This window comes from Lepisosteus platostomus, chromosome 21 (assembly GCF_059453375.1).
Source record: "Lepisosteus platostomus isolate fLepPlt1 chromosome 21, fLepPlt1.hap1, whole genome shotgun sequence".
Lineage (NCBI taxonomy): Eukaryota > Metazoa > Chordata > Actinopteri > Semionotiformes > Lepisosteidae > Lepisosteus > Lepisosteus platostomus.
Window position 1 is genome coordinate 18,162,583 of NC_142631.1, and position 19,383 is coordinate 18,181,965.

Genomic DNA, 19,383 nt, shown 5'->3' on the forward strand with positions numbered 1-19,383 from the left:
AAGTAATCAGGAAACAACATAATACTAAAAGAGTCAATAATCTAAACATTGTAATTTTACAGTGTCTATTAAGAAATTAAGAAAATATATTTTAATGTAGAGCAACCATGAAATTGTTCATCTCTATTTTGCTTCCACAAATAAAGTCACCATGAAATGCAGCCTCTTCCTCTATTGACACACCCTTTTCTGGAATTTCCCACTTCCTTAGCTTAATGGGAATAACGGTTAGGGTTTAAATGTTTTAAACATAAAATACTATCAATTTTAATTGTATAACAATGTAATTAATATTTTAATATTATATAAATATTATATATAAATAAAATATATTTTCAACGATTTATCTTTCATTAAATGAATCCTTCAATAATGTTTTTTGACTCTTTTCTTCCACCCCTCAGCCTATAGTGGTATCTTCCGCCCGAGAAGCAGGATTCAGAAACAGGTATCAAACCCTTTTGACCCCAAGTAGTGTTTGTTTCAAATTTTCTTCTTCAAAACCTCACCTAGATGTCAGCAAACTGTTGCTCCAGTTCAGGTAAGAAGTTTTTTATTTTGCACCTTAAAAGAACTTTGGTTAGGTTTTGTTAAACTGTGAAAGACACACAAACTGCTCATCTCCCCTTTACTGTGTACCTTTCAGTTGTGATATCTTGCTTGTATTAACTCCACATTAGCAAAAATATTTTTTGCTCCCCTTTCTGTTAGAAGTATGTGCAAAGGAAAGAGACCCTAGAACAGATCAATACATTTTTTGTTTTACATTAATTGTATTGTTAAGCAACAGCATATTTAAAGTTCCCTTTTTATACTTATATAATGTTGTGGCCGACTTTACCTGTGACTTTGTCACATTTAATACAGTATAATAGGTATGTCCATTTAAAAAAAATTCAAAGTAAAATGACTTGTCTTGGGAAGTTTCTGAAATCTATCAACACCATACTTCATTTTGTAAAAAACATTTTGTTTTTGCTCTGTGGGAAATTAAACTTAGAAACTTACAAACAGAAATGAATAAATAAGTGTAAGCTCATAAAACACTCACTTATAAAGTCAGTGAGGTCAGCAGGACCCATCACTAAGCATGAAAAACCTGCACTTCTCTCACTTAGTGTAGGCCAGGCAAGAGAAGGAGATTTCTTTTATTTTGAGAGGGACTGTAGCCTTAAAGCCAAATCACAAAGAGAACAGAGGAACTACAGTTCCTGCTGTACAGTATCTATGCATAGGAGAGAGTTCTGTGCTTTTGTTACAGTTAAAGTACACAATTCACCTCCAAATATTACTTTTCTTTAAATGTACAATTTTGAACAATCAAAAGTGAAATAATAATTCTCACACCTGTTATTCAGTAATCGCCAAAGGCATCCTGTAATTCTTCTACTTGTTTTTTTTATCACGCCTTATATTAATGTGCTACAGTACCACATTTATCTAACTTTCATGCTGTTTCTCATCTGGTAATGTGCCTTATACCGTTATAAAGGAGGCATTGACTTTAATATTGCATGCATTGAGGTATCCCCATTGAAAATATTTTGAGAAAACATTTTCATGTAAAACCTTCTGTGTATTTTTGACTGTGTAGTGTTGAATTGTTACAGTATGTCTAATTAATATTAAATGCTCCAATCACTAGTTTCTGCTTTTAATGTACATTTACAGCAGACTTAACCAGAATATTCAAGTATTATGATGTTTGTGTTTTACTAACCTGAAAAAAAGGTTTACAGTGCTATTGTATCATGTGAAAGACAGCTGGTTTTTATTCAATACTTGTAATCTATTTATGATGTAGAATCTTAACTTTGGCAGAAACTGTAGGCCTTTTTGATCATTCTACTCAAGGCACAGATGGGATAATCCTCACTTGTAGGCAACTAAACACAATTTTACAAGCACAGATAATCCTTGATTAAGCCCAGTTGTTTATTGTAAATATTTTGGATATCTTCACTTTTAACATCTTGGCTCTTAATACAATACTGTTTTTTTCATGATTGCAACATTTGTGCTCTGCATGAAAGCTGATACATGATAGGATTTTCACATTTCTGCCGTAGTCTTACTGTGGCTTTACTGCTTAACCCTAGTTTTGACGTGGTTTTATCTTCAATGAACATCAGTATTCTTTATTATACTAGACTGTTTTGTACCTTAGTAAACTTTCCTTAGAAACATTTAACAGCAAAGGAATAGTAAATTTACCAAGTCGAGCATTCTTAAAGGCTTAACTCTTCAAAAATCTAAAAGAGACTAATAATATATTAAGTTAACTCTAAATGCCACTTCTCTACAAAGCAACAAGCTAATGAAAAGGCAGCTGTTTAACTGAACAGTGGGAAATGAAAGGAGCAACTTAAAAAGTCTATGGATACAGATCCATTAGGATATTTCAAGAAAGGGCTGAGCTTCATGAATCAATAAGCTGCTAAGTACCGTAGAAACATGATGAGCTGAATAGCTTCCTCAAATTTGTAAGCTGTCATATGTACTGTGGTCTAAAGAATCATTTTTCTGTTGCAATTAAAGCCCTTTAATATTTGGTGGGAACTTGGTTGTGCGGGAGACTAATTTACATGCCTTTGGAGCTTTTCATTGTTGGCAAACCGAGTTCAAGTCTGAGTTGAATCAAGGAAATTTAGTTAGTTTCTGTAAAACTCAGTCCCCCGTAGACATTGCCTGACTTCACACTATTGAATTCAATTTTCTACAGTACATGACTGTCAACCTCAGGTATAAAATATTATATGAAAAATAATTTCCTCTGAAACTATAGTTAAGGTGCTGCTGTAATTAACTTAAGAATGACCTCAGAAATGCAAAACTATTCTGCAATAAATTCAGTATAAAACAAGTCTAAACCAGATATTTTCCTAGGCCTGTAGTTTTTATCTGAGTGTAGTATGCACAGTAAGACCTTCAATTTGAACTGCAATCATATTGAAGCAACAACAAAACTGCAGTCTTGAACAGAGCCAAACCCATTACGTTGAAAAAGGGCATTCTGATTTAAGGTCTCAGAATGTGTTTGTCAGTCCAGGAGGTTTTTATCTCAGTAACTCACTTTCAGCTCAGATTTGCATTAAAAACCATCTTACATGAGCAACAAATATATTGCTTCTTAGGAAGTGATACGATAACGATGTAGACTATGATGTAGAGTTGTGACAGTAGAAGTTAGAATGGTAAAAATTGATCAAACACTGATACTCTACAGCGCCTATGGTATATTTTGCTGAGTGGACTGTCATCACAAACAAACACCTTTAGTACCCTCGTGCCACTGCGTCAGTCTATTTCCAGGAACACATTCTATTGCCTTTTTAAAAAGAAATGCTTTTGTTTTAAGTATTTTGTTCATCCCAGACAGGAAACTTTGTTTAATCTTGAAGAATTGAAAACAGATGGAAGTCTCCTTGCATGTGTCTGGGAAATGTCTGACCCTAATTTCCATTGGCTAGACCACACAGGGCTCTTTGTTTTTGTTTTTTTTCCTCCACATACTTGACTGTTTGAGACCAATCTGTGTCATTTCTTTAGTATGTTTGAAAACAGTACCCACTGTGAACTGATGTTTCATTTGGAGAAGAAAGAATATACAATCTTCAGGAAGAGCCCAATAGCCTCACAGCTGGAAACAATGAAAAAGAAGATCCCATAAACCTACAAGCCCTCTGATGTGTATAAAAGCCAGAGATGGCCTAAAACAATTAACTGGCTCTCCATCCATTCATTTAGACATTGAGTTTTTGAACAACAGTGATTATCAGGTGTTGATGTTACTGCTATAGCCTTTCTGTGCACACTATAAATAGTGTACAGAAACTACAGTACTGACTACAGTAGTCAAATAAGAAAATGATGTTAATCCCACAGAATTCCAATGAGTTTAAGATTAAACGGGAGGTTGAGAATAGTGGACTGGATAGGGATCGAGAAATTCAATTCAGCTGCCTTGGTAATGAGCTAATGGAGGACCCATCATCTGGAAAGATATGATAGACAGCACAAAAATATATACATTTAAGAAGATTAGGGAATTCACAGATTTAGGGAGACGTTTTTCAAACGAGACAGCCAGAGATTTAGGGAGACTAACATCTTTTAGAAAAATGCCATGTGTATATCCATAAATATGGTGTAGTTTCAAATTCTTTACTCTGTTGATACTTCGAAAACAGCTTTAATATCATAACTGAAGAAGGCCATACTCATCATCTGCATGACATTGCCATTTTGTTGACTTCTTTTCAACAAATTCATCAGATTTAAAAGACTTTCAGTCTTAGGCTATAGCTTCTTGCTGGTTGATAACTGTGGTCCGCATCAACTGTTATAAATGCATGTAACTGCTGTCACAAACATCCCATGCTCTTGCACTGTATAAGCACAGATAGATGAAGGTTGTGCTTGTATGTTTTTATTAGTAGCAGCCTAGGAAATGTCTGCATTTTTTTTAAACCCTGTAACACTCCATGTTTGGAAAATAATGCAAAAAAAATGTTTAACTTTCATACTATGCCTTCCGTGCAGTTTGTCTTTGAAGCTTAACCAAGTATTTAAATTACAACAAGAAGTGTGCCAGCATGTTATAATTAGACTAGATCCTCACACTATGTGTTTTTCATAGAATGTGGTAGAAAAGGTTTGATCTTTTTTATCTGTATTTTTGTATGGGGAAGTCTGAGCAAGGCCCTTAACCCCAACTGCTCCAGGAGCGCCGTACAATGTCTGACCCTGCGCTCTGACCCCAAGTTTCTCTCCCTGTCTGTGTCTGTGTGTCTCATGGAGAGCAAGCTGGGGTATGCGAAAAGATAATTCCTAATGCAAGAAATTGTAAAGGGTTAATAAAGTGATATTATTATTATTATTATTATTATTATTATTATTATTATTATTATTTCTATTAATATTGTTGAAAATACTCTGCAGTCTTCCTGCCAACCTCTCATTTGAGGATTCCTTGCTTGTTATTTGCAAAAACAAACGTGGCACTGATTTTCTACGAATATGTTTCTGACATTTGTTGAAAAAAGCAAGACCTTTTCAAAGTGAACAATATATTGCATCAATGGAAAAAGGAGACTCAACAAATGGACACAAAACTGCTATTTGTTTCCATGAAATAGTTATATGCATGTCTCGCATATCTACAGTTATTATTATGGAGTTTCAGGGTTAATCCTTCTGTGTCTCTGAAGTATTCTTTCTCAACAAGGACCAAAGAACGTGTATTGTATATTCAAATGATACAACTACAACTGATGGGGTTAATGCTTTTCCTTTGATTCATGTAGAGTTCTATGGAGTGCATTATCAACTTTATTTTCTCTGGGTTAGACCATTGCCTTCTGTACAGTATCCATGCAGGTAGGTATCTCACTTAAGATGATTTAACTGTAATGAGTAGGGTGAAAACTGTTCTTGGCTCTTACCCAGTTAGTGATTGTTTCATTGAATTGAATGACTATTAGTCAATTGTATTAATATCCAAGTAAACTGTTAAAATAAAATTATCAGGAGCAATATCAAAACAGGAAGAAAATGGATAGAAGTGTTGTGAAACAGATTATTGTAGTAGTGATTGCTCTGAAGAAATGGAAACACTGCTGCAAATAGATTACTAATTAGTCTTATGACTTTTTCCAAGCAACTTTACAGGAGATACAATTACCTGTTCTGTATACATATTTTGGTCTCCAATAAAACTCTATATTAGGGTTTGCTGGAGCAGTCAAGATTCCTGGCAGGATTTTCAATGTCCTGTTTTTTCAAGTTCCAGTGGATGTTTTTGGGTTGGTGGGAGGTAGGACAGCTTTAGTGGGGCAGTGCCTATTGTCTGTTCTCTCTCCTTTGGCATCTGCTGGCAAACTCTGTTATAAAGGTGAACAGGCTTTAGGGATGACAGACTTGACTTAAAATAATGCATCGCTTAGGAGAATCAAAAAAGATTAATCTTATTTATTTTAAAAATGAGTCTTTACTTTGTAATTTGCAGTAAAGATGCAAGGCTTGTCTTTGTAGTTTAACTCTTTATTCACCATATTGTGTATTGCAACCGATGAATTGAAAATAACCTACTGACTAGAGATTTTCAGCAGAACTCACTGTCATTGCTTGATGCTATGGAATCTGGTGCAAACATAGCCAACGCCTTGTCTTAACTACTGTAACTACAAAAGCTGCAATCAATAGGAACAAGGGACACCTACAGTACAGAAGAACACAACACCCTTACAAGAACAAGATCTGGAAATATTCAGGTTTAAAACTTACTCCTAACATTTATGCCTTTCATACACATGCTCTGCATTTGAAAATAATTTGAAAATTTCAATTCTACTAAATCAAAGCTTAAGTAATCATGAGACTTTACCAAAATAATGACTGCCTCCGTAAACTGTGACAGATTTCAATTCATACTGTTCGGGAAGCTGGAAGAAATATCTGCAGTTATAAAAGTACCTAGTTCAGTGCAGTTTTCAATAAAAAAGTTCCTGAAAGAATCCTTTTGATATATGCCTGCAATTATCTGAACAATATGGCTTTAAGCAATATCTGGAGTAATGTGGTTTTATATACAATTACCAGAGCATTAAATAACAAAACACCAAAGCCCGTTTTCAAAAGAGCAGTTACAGTATGTGCTGGAGATCTCCTTCTGTATGAACTTTCACATCTCATCTGAAAAGTTCCAGAGTCAAATACATCAGAATAAACAGTTTCAGGATTTGGAAACCTCTGCTGTACTCTGATGTGGAAGAGGATGTGCTCAGCTCTTTACAGAATGTTACTTTACTGTAACAGATAGAAGAAGCAGTAACAGATAAAGCTCCATGTTCTAAAAACTGCGGGATATACGGATGTTGGCCCCAGGTGGTACTACTTTGTGCTCATTTGCATGGGCAGATGTGGGCAGTTAATATATATATATAGAATCTAAATTGCAAGCAATTCCTTTGCACCATCAGTAGTGTTTGTACAAGAACCTACAGTTTTTAAAATGAAATAGATCAAACTGGCATGCACTGCAAGTCTTGTTTGCTTGCCTGAAAAGTGGGTCAAGTCACAGTAAAAGTGTGGAAGATCACATCAACAGGGAAAGGCTCTTTAAAAGTAAAAAAAAAAAAAAAAAAAGAAAAAAAAAGCTCTTACCCAAGTGTAGAGTTAAGTTCACAGATGTAGGATACTGGATCCCGTAAAACATTGACTGGCTCTGCCACCAGCTTGGCTCTTCCTCGCTGTGGAAGTCTGTCAGGTAGGTGGCATTGTGATGTTGGAGGGGGTCCATGGAATCGCAGTGATGGCATGACTTGGTGGAGCCAGCCTGCATGCAGAAGTCCTCTGGCGGAGAGCCACACACATTGGATACAAGCACAGTTTTGTTGAAAGCTGCATTCTCGAACTTGGGCAGGCATCGGTGCGGAGCGCCGTGGGTGTCATAGCAGGAGTCCATGCCCCCTGAAACCAGGCGGGGAGGCAGCGTGAGGAGCAGGAGCCAGAAAACTGCTTTGCCCATGATGGAGCACCGTCTGCCACTCAGTCTTGTTCTGCCTTGCTCGCCGGTCTGTGCACCCTGCACTCTGCCACGTGCTCTCCCTCGGTTCAAACTTAGTGAGTTACTTTGGCTGAGTTTGACATCAAAGACGGGGGGGAAGGAAGGCAGAAAAGCACCAAGCTTTTGCCATCTTCTGGATGAAACGGAAACTGCATTCAGATGTCCATTCTTCTGTCCTGTACCTTAAGTAAAGGGATGTGTGGAAAGCAAATCAAGATACTTTCAAGAGATTCCCTCTGTTTTTTATCTTATTTATTTGCTGTGTGTTATAATGTGTTTTCTGCATATACTGTACAGTACATCTGGCACAGCACTCCAGCGTAATAGTAGAGTCTGCAATAAAGTATATTTTTGTGTTTTTATTCCTAATAGCTTCATTGGCTTTCATAATTTATTCTTTACATTTTATTTCCCTGCTTTATTTTCCTGTGATGTTTTTAGACTGCATAGATGACAAAATGACAAAGTTTATTCCTGTAACCTCTTGTTAAATTAATAGCACAAACCTCGGCATTCCTTTAATAGAGTCGCAAAGTATAATATAAAATATAATTAGATTTGCAGGACATGGCTTGATTATCAAGAGGATTTGCAATAGTGATTTAGGAGGATCTCAATTTTGTTTTTATTTACAACTTTAAACCTTGTTAAAGTGGAAAAAATGAGCTCATTCTGTGAAGCATATTTACTGACAGTGGTTGAGGCTATGCTGTTTATCCTGTTTTATATATCTGATGGCACAATTAAAAAATAAGAATCTTTGTTTGTTGTAATGGAAGACACACTAAAGAGAAGATCAAGCAAAACCTCAATTTCATACCTGTTACTGTTTATCAATAGTTTAGAAATGAATGCCAACTTTAACAAGAATTGGCTGAAGAAATTAATGTGCCCTACAACATCGAAAGAAGCTTTTTTCACTGTAGTTGAAGCATTCAGTTTGTGTTGACTAAATGAGTAATTTGTATTTAATTTAATTTGAAAAATTCTAAATCCCTTAATTCCATCAGTGTTATTGTTTTATTTTACCTTAATTCCTGAATTCCCTTTGTAAAATATCCAGGGAGCCGTTTTACAGGTACAGCAATAAAATTCTAAGGCTCCCTGACTGTTTGTGTGTCTGTGTACAGTATGTGCTTCAATGGACTGATGTCCCATCCAGGGGGTACCCTGCCTCGCACCCGCTGCTTGTCAGGATAGGCTCCAGCTCCCCCTGCTACCCTGAATTGGAAGAAGCAGTTATATACTGTAGTGGTTTAGTGGATTGTGTATTTTAAAGGCAATGAATATGACAGAAGCTATATGTCGTCTGAGAGCGAAGTGAACTAGAAAAGATGTTAGAAGAAAGGTTAGAAAATAGATGGATAGATAAGGTTGGCTGTATTAATATTGGCTGTGTGAAAAATCTCTGCCACCCCAAAATAAGAGACAGGAACAGGATTGGGATTCATCACAAAACAATTTTGGTTTGTACCCAGGAGTTTGTTCATATTGATGCACAAGCAGCAGTTGTGGTGTTTGAGGCCTTGAGCCATAACGTTACCATCACAGGGTGCCTGCATCAGACAGTGGTCTTCCCAAGTCATGTGTTGGCTGAGCTCCATTTTATGGGTCTTTCACGAAGCTCTGTTGTATTTGACAGTTGTGGTTATTGTGGCGCAGAAGTGATTCCTGTAAGTTAATTTTCGTCTGAATGTGATGTCTGTTTGAGTCGGGGTTAATCATTGACATTTCAGCTGGCACTCCTGCTGGAACCTGCTAATGCGAAGTGGATGAATGTGAAATGTCACAGAGGCCTCACATTATGACATCCCTATCGGCAACATTCCCAGAGCATGTTCCCTTCCGAGAGGTGAAATCACCGCAGTATGATTAAATCTGCTCACCCTGTGTGCCTTTATGCCTACACATAATTTTTGCATGTACAAACTCACAAGCACAGATTTCTTGCCAAACCTTCTGTATGATTTGCATTTTATTTCCAAAGGGTTAAATAGGACCAAGCACAAATGCGATCTAGTCTAGAGTATGTTTAGCGGGGTAATTGCATAATATCACAGTCAAACAGGTTAAAATGTTATCATCGAATAATGTGTTGACTATGCATTTCTATAGTATTTCAGTACATTACAATTATTCAAGAGGTAAATCAACATTCTGAAAAATTGTCATTAGCCTTGAGGAAATGAAAAAAAATACTACAGTAGTATTTTTTACACTATTACTATAATACTTATCCTAAAGCCGATATTTAGTTTTTTTTATTTTACACATAAGGTTCCTGTTTAAATATTGTCAGTTTGTCAATACAGTATGTACTGTAGGCTACAAAAAAACAATAATTGCAAAAGGTCAGCCTTGTGACATGTATAGCTCTAACTGATAGTAGCTGCTAGTTTCTTTTAATGTTTCATTAATTAAGTTAATTATCTGTGCACATTTATTCTTGTATTAATTTTTCCATTTCCATTTTTAGCTCTGAGTGTTTTGTGTTTTGCTTTATCCATTTTGATTTGGTGTTGATTTAATTTTGCTTGTTTTGTGTTTTTTGGTGTGTTCACCTGTTTTCTTTCACTCCCTGATCATGAGGAAATTAAGTGCTGTTGTCTGAGCAAATGTGGCTTCTTTTCTTCACATAAAACAGGTCATGCCCTGTCTCTCACCTGCAAAAACCTTTTAAAACTGTCTGCTTGGAAGAGCTCTTGAGGAGAGGATAGATTTGCCCTGGTGCAAGAACTTCAACACTTTTGTTATGCACTACAGAGAGGAGAAGATTAAGACAGGTTAGAGGATATTTATTTTTCGTTGTTTTTTTTTTCCTTTTTGGTTGCGATGTGTTAAAGAAGGTTAGCCTTCAGTCTTAGAAATGCTTTTCTAGGATTGAAAACATTGAATTTGAAAAAGTGGGATCGTATGTACCTTGTCTTGGAGAACTCCACTATGAGAATGGCATTCAGCTGTTCCTGATTTGATTGTTCTTGGTTGCTATTTTACCGTAGAGCTGGGCTCTCCAGTCCTAGTTATGGTGAACTGAGTATCTCTGGTTTTCATTGAACTAATAACTGAGTTTACTAGAAATGGTTCTACTGGAGAGATTGAGTTATTAGATCTTCAAAGTGACTTAAATTACTGTTTTAAGCATCTAAATTAGAAGCAGGTAATCAGTTCAAATGTCTGAGCTCATGTGAAATCAAAACCAGATTTTAATTTGTTGAATTTGTGGCAAAACTTCACCTTGAAAGGTAATAGTTTTTTATGGTATCTGGTATCTTTCTTTTGCAAGTCCTTAGTTTGTTTTCTTGCTACCTGGGAAAACTTGAACAGAAGAAGACGTGTTGGTGATCCCCCGAAAATGTGGATAGGGTTGACTTGTCCCTCAGCAGGAGATCAAGCCTTTTGGCATAGAGGAACCACATCGGGGGAGAGGTGCAACACACTCATTTAATATGAACCTCCATCCAGGTGCAAGTACTGTCGATAACTGTTGGTTGCACTTTTTATTTGTAATAAAACTGATTCTGGCCTGCAATATTTAGGAAACGAGTCAAGGAAAGTCATATTTTTGGATAGGCCAAAGTGATCAAGTTTAGTATGTTGTGGTATGCTTATATCCTTGCTGTATGTATTCATATCTATACAGAATGTGCTACAATTTATTTATTTCCCAGTGTTTTTAAGCTGTTCAAATTTTTTTAAAGCTAGGTTGACAAATGTAAACAAGTCAGTATGCTTTCCTACACTGTGCCATTGCTCCCACTGCTAACTAAATTTTGATATTGGAGTGTCTCTGTGAGGGTCAAACCTGAAAATTAAGTGACAGAAATAAAGAGCTCTAATAAATACTGTTTTTTCCCCTCTTTGGAGTGCTACTCTGTATCTACATATAAATCCAAAAGCAAAGCATTTGTGCTAATTACAGATACGCAGAATAAAGTTGCTTATCCTGTTCAGTGACTAATCCTTATGTCAAATAGTACTGCCAGTTTTTTTCATTGGATTACAGTTTAAGGGATTTTGAATGTTGTCAGAAACCGCTTATCTGTAACAGGCTAAGATCTTGGGAGGGCTGAGCTGAAGGCATAATTTTGAAGCAGATTCCTTCAGTGTGTAGATCAGAAGGCTTTCTGTATTCTTTTCCTTAGTTAGATTTTGGGTCTGTCTCCATCATGCAGTCATAAATAAGGAGTAATTTTATATTGCACTGCCTTTTCTATTAATCATTATATGTCTGGGCAAGTTTATTGCAGTTCTGGAATTTAAAACATTTTGCATCTACAATTTTAGGGTGTTCTGAAACAAATAACTAAAATAGTGCACACTTTATGTACAATATCTGCTGCTACATTTATACAGTTAATGATGACCCAGTTGGACAAAAGAGAGAAAAACCAAAAATCTATATAAAATAAATGCAAGTTTGATGTAAAGGTTTCATACAAATACTAAATGCACCAATCTGAATTGACTGCTTTGATAATGTAGATGTTCATGTAGTGAGTTCTTTTGGCTGACATGGTAAGAAAAATTACGGGTGTCCTGAAAGTCACTGGATAGAAAATACTGAATTATGTACTTCTTATCAATTCGTAAGGAAAATACTGTAATGACCTCTATACTGTTATCCTATTTCATTTACTGTATAATAACTATTTCATTGATGGCCTTGGTTGCTGTTCATGCAAGATCATGTAACTGGCCTGGGTCTACAGACCATTTTGAAATGTCTTCTATTTTAAAAGATTATGCATGCATGATTAGGCGATCTTGCTGGGCTACTTTCTGCATGGAGTTTTGTATGTTCTCCCTGTGTCACCTGGGTTTCCTTCTGGTGCTCTGCTTTCCTACCACAGTCCAGAAACATGCTGGTAGGTTAACTGGCTTCGGAGAAAATTGACCCAGGTGAGATTGGTGTCCCATCCAGGGCATATCCTGCCTGGAGTGCTTACCTGATATGACCCTGAATTGGAGGATGCAGTTATAAAAAATGGATGAAGGGATGGATGAGTATTAAAAATGTTTGATAGCCTGATACTCCACTAAAGAGCAGAACTGATGAAGACCTTATGTATATACAGTATACTGATATACTATGCTGAGAGGTTTAGATGGCTTGTAATGCATGAGAAAGGTGAAGTGTTTTCTCCTGCCAGTGTGTACGTTACCAGAAGAAACAACAGTATAGAAAATGTGAGGACAATCACTGGTGGGTTGAAGATGGTTTAACACCATAATTGTAAGGGTGAAGATGAATGCCAACAAATGAAAAATGAAAACGTAGTTTTTATTATTTACTTGAAAAATACAGATATGATATTTCTATAATTAAATGGTGCCTCTGTTATATTAACACATCATAACTGGAAGGGCAATCTTAAATGTATCTGGAGTTGATTGTTTCCAGTGTTTCATGGAAGCATAGGTTTTTCGTATTAGCTTTAACTGCATACTTTGAAAGTATATGATGAATTAATGTTTTTGAATGACATTAATCAGAATATTACTTCTTTCCTGAAGCACATGTGAGCTTCACACCTTTTCCTTGGAAAGATTTATAGGCCAATACATTATGCATGCTTCTAACAGGCATTTGTGAGAAATTCACTATTTATTATTGCTATAAATTGCCAGACCAGCATTTATAGTTATTAGCTTTTTAACCTTGCATTTAAGAGTGCTCGTTCCCACTGTTTTAAGTTGATAAACATATCTATCTTTTGGGAGTTTGTGTTATTAATTAGCCTTGTGCAATATAGATAGTACACAATAAATGGCCAAAGGGAGCGCATGTAAAGCACCATCGAAAAAATACAATTACAGATTTTTGCCAGATTTATCCTTGCTTTTCCAGTGGTGTTTGGTTGAAATTTACTTTGTTCTTTATCTGTTTTATTGCCTTCTGAATCTGTATCTATAAAATCAAGATTAATCACAGGAAGTGTTTTTGTTTTCTGTTGCATGTATTCTCTCACATTCTCTTACACATGGTTCCAGCCAGCCTCCCCTTAGCTGTATCCATTATCAGCCAAAGCAGTCTGCTGTTCAAAGCAATAAGCCAAGTAAAATCTCTAATTTTAGTGCATGCTGTTGCCCATCATTATTAAAGCCAGAGGTATTGATATGTTTTGTATGGTTCGATGTAAAACTAAAATATGTAACTCCGACTTTCTCTCTATGCAACCAGTATTTAAGTATTTATTTGATAAATATCAAATGAAAATGTATATGAAAAGATTTTATAGACACCTCTTGGTTGTAGCATGAGACATTTTTAATAAAGCGGAAAGCCAATAACATTTTTAGGCAAACAAGTCTGTGCACTGTTAAGCTGTCTTGAGCATCGGCAAATGGAAAAATAAACAACTTCTCTTTATGCATGTCTGAAGGAATCGGTTGCTTCATGCAAGGACTTTCAGCTTCTGCATTTGATATAATGCTGGCTGTATTACATCTGTTCACTGTGGTATCTCTCTTGAGTGATGGGGATTTAACAATTCTTCATCTCTGCCTCAATGACCTGGAGTTTGTTGAATGCGTTAGAGAACTAATTAATGGAAAACTAAAAGCTTTATTCTAAAGTCTGTGATATTTTCTCAGAGCGCCATTTGGGTGATCTTGTTTATTTTCTTTGTTTAGCATTATTGCTGCAGTATGTTTTTTTCTCCCCAGTAGTTTTAGTTTTGCTGTTAACACTCACTGCCAGGTATTTCTGTGGTTGCTTCTCGTATCATGGTGTTCATAGACATACATGTTAAAACAGTACGTTATCTGAATCCTAGCACGATCACAGGACATGAGAAAGGTTACAGACAAGAGGAGGCTATTTGGCCCATCTGAACCATTTCATCTGTCCGGTCAAATGTTAGTAAAGATGAAACAAGCCAAGAAATACAAAGAAGAAATGACAGCACTGGCAATGCTCCTCGCGTTAGAGGAAGGAACCCGGGAGGCAGCTGCAGGAGTGCTGCTGGGGCGAAGGGAGAAATACTAGAAAAGAGGTGTGGGCAACCAGTTCTGGGTATTAATGCAGATACATGTCATTTCGACTTCTGTCCTTTGGTTCATATTTCACTGTTGGCTGTGACTGTTCATCCATGCCCTTGGTGATTTCGAATCCCTTTATCATATCCCCCACAGTCTTCTCTGCTCAAGAATGAAAAGATTCTGATCCCTCAGCCTGTCAGTGCAGGGAATTCCTTCAGTCCTGGAATGCATCTGGCTGCTCTTCTTTGGACAGAGAAGTAGTATCTTTTTAGTAACTTGGTGGCTGATACTAACATGTTTGATTACTTTAATATTTTGTTTACATCGTTCACACAGTTCAAAGCCATTGTATCTTATTTAGGTGTGATTATTTCAAACTTTATAGACCTGATTTCATTTTCATCTTTAATTTATCATATACTGTATTGTAAACTGGCAAGTGGTGGGCTGGTGTTTACAGATTTAGAATGGCGTATACATGATGTTGCATATTCATGCATACAGTACATACTGTTAATACTGTTAATCATAAATCGGAATCTAGTTATATACTATAGTTCTTTTGTATTGACACTTGACACTGACATGCTGCATAAGCCTCAGCCTTCTCATGTGTGGTGTTATGATTGTTGAAAGACCGTTATACAGTAAACCTGTCCTTGGTTTAATTACCTGTTGTGTACAGTATCTGCACATTTAGATGGATAAAATCTTATTTTACATGAATTAAAAATGCACGACTGCAAAATGCGGGAGATACACTACAACCAAACTGTAGACACAGTCTGCATGTTGAAGGAGCCACACTTATCAACAGGTCTTTCTCTATAACTGTGTGTGCCTATGGAAGTGGTGTGTCTTTGTAGTTTGCCAGCAGATGCTGCCAAGTTATGTATCAAAGGCACATTAAGGTTCTCCATTGAGTGTCCTATTGACTTATTTTGAATACTTAGCAAAGTGCTGCTCCAAACTCTTTTAAGGAAATAATACCAAGGTAAAGGCAAGCACACGGAGGAACTCTACTTTTTCTTAGTCCCGTGACTATTAATTAGCTGGCTTTTGATTAAAGAGAGCATTAGAAAGAGGAAAAGGCCAGCAATTACTACATGTATTAATCCAAGAGAAAAGGCTAATTAGCATTCCGAAAGCTTCATGCTTTAAATGGGAATGAAGTTTAATTTAAATTTACTTGCTGATTTTTTTTATACTGCAATTTGCACTTTTAATTTGTCATTCCTGTAATTATGTATGCATGAATTACAGCTGAGCTGAGCTAAAATAGAGGCACAGCATTTATTTGCTTCAGTAAGTTAGTCTCAGGGCCTGGTTGATTTGCAAGTTCATTTTTGTCATTTTCTTTCTTGGTTGATGGGATAATAACTTCAACTGGCATCTGTCTTCTTCCTCATATCCAAACTCAAAAATTTCTCTGTCTGTCAGAAGACATGAGGTCAGATATTCTTGTCAAGACTGATTTTTAGTCCTAATGCTATTTTTCTCAAAATGGATTTTAAAATGTCTCTTGTGTTGGAAATATACCAAAGAGTATTCTAGATGGCAGATTACAATAATTACGGCATTAAACAAAACATGAAATTTATTCATAGGTTTGTTCAGATGTATGCAATTTGTTTTTTATGCTCAGTAACAGCAATACATGAGTTATCACCTAATCTTGACTAGGTTTTACAAAAAGAAGTTAGTCAGTTGATTGATCCACTATCTCCTAAGATTTATTACTGCACACATTATTTGTAAAATGTCCAGCAATTTTACCAGTTGTGGTGATATTCACTGAATTCCATAGAATGTATCAACAGGAGGTATAGTCTGATACACAGATTATAATATTTTATAATTCTAACATGTCTCTGTGCTAAATTACCAGCAATAATAAAACAATTTAATGTATACAATAAATAGGAAAAATAAGATGAATACCTAAGCAAATGTGTATATTTAACAATTCAATCTTCATAACATTAGTCTTAAATGAACTATCATTTCTGGACCTTGAAAGTAATGGTATCCATTTAATCAAGTGGTTGATGCGCTGTGGTTTATTTGTGAATTAAAGAGCTACTGAACAGCGACACAAGTTATGAAACTAGAAGATCATACCGATGTATGTACAGTATTAAGAACAGAAGGTCATTAATCTGATATTATGAGTGCTTTAAAAGGCTTTTGAAATACTTTGGCAAATACAACTAATTTGTTATTATTAACAACGAAAGCCTTGAATCACAGAGATTACATGGATTACTGAAGTACATTCTTCATTATTTCATTTACAGTAGTTTTAAAAGTGCATTCGTAGAGTAATAACCCAGCCTTAATCAGTCTGTTCCTTTATATTGTAATCTTCTCAGCCAACCAGCTGTGCATGTTTCTAAAAATGAGCCAGATGTGTACTGTTAGTGCTCTCTAAGCAGATATACATATGAAATGACCTGTGCTTTTTCTTCCATTCCTTTGCTTTCTCAATACCCTTAAGCTTTTGAAGCAGGATGTACATCCTCCACAATCAGGTAGCTGGAAATAAAAACATAAAACTCCTGATAATACAGTACATCACAGGTGGAATAGGAGATGTATTTGTAATTTGAACTATTTTTACAAACCTATGACTTGCCAGAGAATGAATGAAGAAGTGCTGTGATACCCAGACTGACAAAGTACTCCTGGGTGCCAGAGAACGTGTATTCTGTAGCTATTGCGCTGTGGTAACTCTTTCAGGTTTGGAGGTTACTGGATTGTAATCTCCCGAAGTAAACATAAAGGGTGGAAAACAGCTGCCGTAAATACGTTTGAAGATTTTCTGTATTTTTGTCTCCAGAGAGTTGTTTTCCCAACTACAAAAACTTTGTGCTCTCAACTGCACAAACACTAAAGAGGTTTGCTTTACTGTAATACTCTGCACCTTTTTCATTTTCCACACAGCTAAAATTTAAATATGTATATTTTAATATGACTTCAGATTTTGCCTCTCCGTCTGGAGTATTAACGTTTAAAATCACTCAAAGCTTAAATAGCCTTAATAATGATGAACTGAGCACAACGTATTGGAAGAGGTTAATATGGGCCAGTTAATATCCTATGTGTGAGTAGCTTCTTTGACTCATTTGATGTCTGAATTTGACCAGTGTACACCAACAAAAAAACCTGATAGAACAGTACTGAGCTAAGTCTTTGGAAACCAAACTAGGTCATTCAAGATGTAAAAGACTTTTTAATTAATACCTAGAATACAGACTAAGGAATTTTTATTCATGCTCAATTAGGCAAATAAATGTAATCAGAGGAATGTCCATCAGTAGACAAGACTGTGAAACAGTGGGTTTGGCTATTCCCTTATAGCTTCAAGGCAATGCCTTATCTAGAGTCTCTAAAATTTAAAGACTACAGGTACAGTAGATATTGTATAATTTAAATAGATATTTTTTCAGCTTTGGTGATGGTGGTGACTTATTTTTCTCAGTTGACTTGTTACTTATTAATGGAATTTCGTATTTTTTACCTCTTTCTCCCTTTTCATATGCAAATGTGAATGGTGCAGTTAATTGTTTTATAATGCTATTAGTAAACAAAATAATCTGATGTCTTTAAATTAAATGCAGATCGTAAGTATTGCACTAAGGCGGCTGTACGCAAATTAATCTCGTATATTATCCCTGTTCATAGCAAATTGAGCCAATTAAACATTATAAGCCTTTAGTATTAATTTAAGATCTTGGAGTGTGACACACACTGCATTATTATGTGCTGTTTGCTATAAGAAGAACATCTGCATGCATTAGCTGAAAAACAGTTATTTATCATTCCAAATACAAAGAATGGGGTTTCAGCACTACACCACACTTGAAAAATTAGATTGCAACTAACTTACTTTTACTTATTCATTAGCAGACTCCCTTGTCAGTAAATACTGCACACTAGTATTATCTTCATAAAATTTGTTTTGTCTAAAAAGAGCACAGATTTGCATAAAAACTATTGAAAACCTGCTCTGCAGAGAAATCCTTTAAAAAAATTCCAAAGGACTGCTGAATGACCAAGAACAAAGCCTGGACTTAGAAAACACATGAGGAAATGTCAATATATGCTTCTGCAGACACTACACCAGAAACAGATAGTATATTATTTATTTAGTTAAAAATTAAAAAATAAGTTCTAAATTTGATAAAACAGTTCCTCAAAGATGAAAGTTCATATTTTACATTGGCATAAAATTGCTCACTCCCTGTTGTCTCCCAGGTGAGCAGATTGCACCGGTCACTCTGTCTGTCAACTGAAACAATGAGAGTTTGACTTTGTGAAATGGGAATGAATGTTGTTCAGTAGGAACCTGCCTGCCTACTGTATCAACTGATATATGCAAATGTCTTGTTCAAGTGGTTAAATGTGTGTTCTTCTGTGAATGCAACTCTTACATGTAATAATTGCTTAATGTGATGTGAACTGAATTCACTATAAGAGATCCTGCATTTGTTTTATTTTTTAATGAAAAACTACTTTTATTTGGCATTTCAATGTTATGAATGTAATTAAACTGTGCAAAGTGCAGGCACTTAAATGCAGTTTAATATTTTCTGAAAGTTGGGTGTAAACATAATTCACTCAGTTTCATAATTGCAAGCCTGATTTTTTTGTTTCTAAACATGTGCAGCTGAGTACATCAACAACCACTATTTAGAAAATATTTAGCTTGCATTCTGTGTTACTTACCCCCAGAGGAGTGATTGTAGTTTACATAGAGATTCAACCTGTGTAAAATGTGCAGTCCGCTAAACGTGGCAATGAATAAAGAATGTTTAAATGTGATTTACAAGCCA

General features: G+C 35.7%; 2 protein-coding genes across 6 annotated transcripts in view; one reads left to right on the forward strand and one right to left on the reverse strand.

Moving 5' to 3' along the window:
- lamc3 (laminin, gamma 3) overlaps positions 1-7,707 on the reverse strand; it is a 76,459-nt gene extending 68,752 nt beyond the window's left edge. The window contains exon 1 of the mRNA XM_088615305.1: positions 7,165-7,707. Within this exon, the coding sequence (XP_088471431.1) occupies positions 7,165-7,528 (364 nt within the window). The 5' untranslated portion in view covers positions 7,529-7,707. The remainder of the gene's footprint in view (positions 1-7,164) is intronic.
- Positions 428-19,383, forward strand: part of fibcd1b (fibrinogen C domain containing 1b) — a 231,184-nt gene continuing 212,228 nt past the window's right edge. For 4 of the 5 annotated variants that reach the window (XM_088615307.1, XM_088615311.1, XM_088615313.1 and 1 more), the window contains exon 1: positions 437-541. The gene's annotated coding sequence lies outside the window, so the exon portion shown is untranslated. Of the gene's footprint in view, positions 542-19,383 lie in introns of all 5 variants that reach the window. The other variant, XM_088615308.1, reaches the window with a different exon arrangement.